The sequence below is a fragment of the Camelus dromedarius genome, chromosome 7 (genome assembly GCF_036321535.1).
Source record: "Camelus dromedarius isolate mCamDro1 chromosome 7, mCamDro1.pat, whole genome shotgun sequence".
In the NCBI taxonomy this organism is placed as follows: Eukaryota; Metazoa; Chordata; class Mammalia; order Artiodactyla; family Camelidae; genus Camelus; species Camelus dromedarius.
The window spans coordinates 21,337,553-21,342,634 of record NC_087442.1 but is presented as its reverse complement, the minus strand read 5'-3'; the positions used below and the strand labels follow the sequence as shown (position 1 = coordinate 21,342,634).

Below are 5,082 nucleotides of genomic sequence, written 5' to 3'. Positions count from 1 at the left end.
AGGGAGCACCCCTAAACCTGACCTCTCCTCTTAGACTTACTCAGCAGCAGCTCTTCAATTCCTCCTACCAAGGAACTGCGATTTATTTCAGCATCCACTGAAGCATATTATCAGTGGTGATAAAGAAGTCTAGTAAAACTGCTTTTCCACTCAGGTATTGCATACAGGGTGGCCATTATGTGAGAGCGACTATGACCAGAGTTAATCTGGTAGTAAATTCTCTTGGGAAGGAGGGTGTCATTAACACACGAATCCTAGGAAAGGTTACCACTCAATCTTGTGCCGCTGCAGGAGGACCCAGAAATACCAGACACGCTTTTGAGATGGCCCAGGGGAGGCAATGGGCCAAGTGCCAGATTCAGGGTTGGCTACAGGTAGTGTTACCCGAGCATTTCAAGACCTGCCAAGTAATGACACAATTCCAAAACAGCTGACATTTACACCCCCTGCCCCCACCCCACCTTACACACACACACACACACACACACACACACAGCCACACTTGGATGGGCAGGGGCTTTAGAGGTTCATCTCAGTTACCCTTTGGGCCATGCAGTGTTATTCGTCCCATTTTACTGATGGAAACCGATGCTTTAGGGAATTAAATATCGTGCCCAGAGACACATAGCTAATAAGGACAGGGCCTTCTTATGAAGCTTTGGGGCCCGACCACTGTGCTTCCACTTCTGCTGGGGTTTCATGGAAACACTGGGGGATTAGCACTGTTTAACTCCATTCCCCAAACATTTGGTGGACATATTTACTATTAAAAGTATTAACTTTTCAGGAGAGAAAATAAGCACAAAAATATGTGAAGCGCCCCCTCCCGAGTTACTTAGTATTTTTCATACGTGAAGTTGACGCAGGGGTACAGTCTTGTAGCTTCATCCTAGAGCAGGGTGTTTGTTCCTGAGTGCTGGAGTCCCAGGAGCTGCCCTTGGTTGGGCATTGGATGGCTTGTAATCTGGGCTTTCCCTTAAAGGCTGGAAAAACTGGTGGGGTAGGGGAGAAAGTGCCCAACCTTTCTGGGTAAGGCAGCTCTGGCCGCGACTCCTGGCTTTGCCACTTACCTATTTGACTTTGGACAAGTGAATGCATCTTCTTGAGCATCATTTTCCCCCTGCTATAAAATTCACATTAAAAAAAATACCTTTGGGGAGTGGGTATAGCTCAGTGGTAGAGCATGTGCTTAGCATGCATGAGGTCCTGGGTTCAATCCCCAGTCTCTCCACTTAAAAAAAATTAAATAAAATTCTTAAAAATAAAGAATTAATTAATTTTTTAAAAACCATACCTTTGATCAAGCACTATAAATAATATAGAAAGAGACTGCGTGTTTCTATTATATTGCCATAATAGTGAATTATACTGTTACTGTCACCTATGGACTGAAAATGCATTACCTGTTTTTATCAGGACCCAGATGAGGCAGAACACAAAAATCAGGGATGAACTTTTTTGCCATCTCTAGAACCTTCATGCTAATATTTACTTACTCTTGATCATTATTTCAGGCTCACCCACACATACTTAGCACAGATCATTGGCCACAGACTCACATACATTTAACTTTATTACCTTTTGCCTCGTGTATCTCATTAAAACTTTGCTGCTTAATCAAGGATCTGCACAGTATTCATGTTAGAATTCATGGTTCCAGGACTTTGGAAGTTTCAGACATTCTGGATGAAAGTATTACATTCTTTCCTGCCTCCACGCCATTGCACCAGCTGCTTTCTTGGCCACTTCTGGCAACCATTTTATATTCTTACTGACCCCTAGTTGACCTTTAATACCCAGCTCAGCCGACACCTCTCCTGTGATATCTTATCCTTCTTGCAAAGCTCTTTCTTCCTGTATTGGAGTGAACTATTTACCTGTTTACCTCTCCTATGAAACTGTAAGAATCTTGAGAGTAGGGGACTTCCATTGTTCACTGCGGCATCCTTGGTGTCCGGCACTGCATCTGATGTATCGGACCTTCCTTAAGTGCCGGTTGGATTCAGGCTCCCAGTGGGAGAGAAGGGAAGTAATAAAGCCAGTGATAAATGCCACTGTGGAGGTATTAGCTGGCTGCAGTGAGAGAGTAATGGAGAGGACAGTAACATAATCTCTAATAATAGAGTAGTAATAGAGTACTCATCACAACATCTTTAAAACTCTTTCACACACATTATCTAATTTGATCCTTGTAAAAGCCTGGAGATAGGTATATTGCAGGGGATGAAGGGGGAGTTTTTAGTGGTTCTGTGAGATGCCTGAAGTCATTCAGCTAGTAAATGGCTGGATTCAAATCAGACCTTAAAACCCTGTCCATGTGCTCATGCCCTGGCGTACTCCTCTGTGGTCTCCAGCTCACCTCACTGTGGTTTTCTTGATCTGGCTGTGCCTGTCCTCAGGGAGTGCATTTTATTAATGTATTTCTAGATAATGAATTGTCTTTGACTCTGGGGAGATGATAGCCACAGCAGAAAGCCAATCTCGTTTGTATCCGCATCCGATAATGTGGTTGGTAACGGGGCGTATGGGTGTTCTCTGAGATCCCAGTGACATGCTCTATGTCATTCCTTCTGTTTTCAGGCCCCAGCAGCCCATCCCGGGAAGGAAAATGCGCTGTGGACCCCTCTGCCGATTCCTGTGGCTTTGGCCCTATCTGTCCTATGTTGAAGCTGTGCCCATCCAAAAAGTTCAGGATGACACCAAAACCCTCATCAAGACGATCGTCACCAGGATCAACGACATTTCACACACGGTAGGGAGGGCCTGGGAGACCGGGTAGGAGTGGCCGGCCCGTGGGGATGCCGGACTTCAGAGGTTGGCTGAGGCCGTGCAACCATACACAGTGCTGTGGTGGCCTCGATGCCCTCCCACGTGTCCACGCACGGACAGCTGCCTCTGCTCTCCCCTCCCCACAGCCCCCACTCCCTTCCTCCCCTTCTGCCCTGACTGGAATCCTAGTGCCCAGGACCAGAAGGAGACGTAAAGGTCCTGTGTTCCCTGGGGAGGTGACCAGACCCCCCAGGAGCATCTCCTCTGGGTCTTCATCCCATCTCTAAAACGTGCTAATCATTGGGCATTCTTCGTGGTTGGAGCTGAACTCTGACCCCATGAAGCTTCTCATGACCACTAGGTCTGCCTGTCAGGCCGCCTAGAAAAAAATCTGTCTTCTTTCACATACAGCCCTCTATGTACTTGCAAACAGCTGTCAATGTCCCCTGGGTCTTTTCTGTGGGGACCACTTCCCAGATGAGGTCTGTACTTAGAATTAGGAAGACTAAGTGTGAATCCTCACCCTTCTGTTCTCTGTCTGTAAAATCTTTTTTTTTCCAACAATGAAAGTTTTTTTTTTAAGCTTTGTTTTGGGGGGGGAGGCAAGGGAGGTAATTAGGTTTATTTATTTTTAGAGGAGGTAGTAGGGATTGAACCCAGGACCTCATTCATGCAAAGCATGCGCTCTAGCTCTTTGAGCTATACCCTCCCCACTCTGTCTGTAAAATCTTAAGCCAGTTAAGTTCCTTAATTTCTTTAAACCATGGTTTCCTCCTCTAGGTAATGGGACTATCTTATAGTCTTTACAAGGTCGTTATGAGATTAAATCAGATAAAGCATGTGACCCATCGCCCCCATATACCCCCCTGCAGAACCAGAACAGAGTGCGTGTCCTCTTCAAAGGTTTTCAGTTGTGACTTTTGATATCCCCCAGCCTTAAGTTTACTTATTGACCTGCATTGAGCAATCTGGAGACTTCATCTCCTGGCCACTGTGCATTTCTGACCGTGGCCTTGGGCAGCCGGGGAGAAGTTCGGTGGCTGGAAGCTGGGACAGTTCAGAATTAGATGGAGTCTTGGGCATTTCATAGAGAAAAATCTGTATGTCTCCTTACTTTCAAAATAGTCATTTGACAAGCTGCACATGATGGATCCAGAGTGTGCCAACCTGTGTGGTGCAGGGAGTGCTGTGGGCTGGGGGCAGGGGGAGAGTCTCTCCTGGTAACCGAGTTATTAGAGCAGAGGAGTGAGGTGGGGCATCGCTGGGGGTATGGTCTTGATCTTTAAGGGGGTGGGATTTCATGGAGAACCTGACTGGAGGAAGGAGTCTGCTCAGGGAGGAAGGGAATGAGAATCACTGGGAATGGGGACCTTATGGAGGACCTCAATGGCTGGGAAGAGGCTCAACTTAGTAAGAAGTAGGGATTCATGGCTGGTTCTATAGCAGAGGCATCTGGAGAAGGGAACAACTTGCAAAGGAGGGTCTAAAGTGGTGGGCAGGGTGGTTTGGGAAGGGCAGGAAGACAGAAGTCCAGGAGACAAACCCGCAGGTTTGGCAGCCACCTGGGCACAAGAAGTAAGGGCTTAGGCAGGATGATGTGGAAGGGAGAAAGGAGGTACCAAAGGAACAAACCTCCATGCTTGTGGGAAAGGCCAGGGTTTGCAGAGCTGACATCTCCCCCGCTGAGCAGTTGCTCTCCCCTTCCTCCTGCACAGCAGTTGGTCTCCTCCAAGCAGAGGGTCACTGGTTTGGACTTCATCCCTGGGCTCCACCCTGTCTTGAGTTTATCCAAGATGGACCAGACCTTGGCGATCTACCAACAGATCCTCACCAGTCTGCCTTCCAGAAATGTGATCCAAATATCTAATGACCTGGAGAACCTGCGGGACCTTCTCCACCTGTTGGCTTCCTCCAAGAGCTGCCCCTTGCCCCAGGCCAGGGCCCTCGAGACCTTGGAGAGCCTGGGCAGCGTCCTGGAAGCCTCCCTCTACTCCACGGAGGTGGTGGCCCTGAGCAGGCTGCAGGGATCACTGCAGGACATGCTGCAGCAGCTGGACCTCAGCCTTGGGTGCTGAAGCCTTGAAGGCCTCCCTTCCCAAAGTCAAGGGAAGAATCCTGAGCTTCCAGGTGTCTCCAGGAGAAGAGAGCCTGTGTGGACATCCTTTATGCAAGCCTGCGGGCCATTTTTCTCTCACTACTCTAAGCCACTCTTCCAAAGGCAGAAGACTCCAAGGCACAAAACCAAAGATATAAATACATGGTTCCATGCCCCCTGGGAAGAGGTCCCCATCCAGCAGCAGCAGACTAGATCTG

General features: G+C 48.1%; 1 protein-coding gene across 1 annotated transcript; it reads left to right on the top strand.

Moving 5' to 3' along the window:
- Positions 1–2,586: 2,586 nt before the first annotated feature.
- LEP (leptin) lies at positions 2,587–4,848 on the top strand. Its single transcript, XM_010975628.3, has 2 exons — positions 2,587–2,752; positions 4,485–4,848. Exons 1-2 carry the CDS (start codon positions 2,609–2,611, stop codon positions 4,842–4,844), a joined length of 504 nt encoding a protein of 167 aa, XP_010973930.3. The 5' UTR covers positions 2,587–2,608; the 3' UTR covers positions 4,845–4,848.
- The last annotated feature ends 234 nt before the right edge of the window (positions 4,849–5,082 follow it).

Bases quoted from the DNA above. Each gene is read 5' to 3' on its own strand.
- LEP (XM_010975628.3), top strand. From the start codon at position 2,609: ATGCGCTGTGGACCCCTCTGCCGATTCCTGTGGCTTTGGCCCTATCTG. The intron at 2,753-4,484 runs GTAGGGAGGGCC...CCTCCTGCACAG, and splicing joins TCAACGACATTTCACACACG to CAGTTGGTCTCCTCCAAGCA.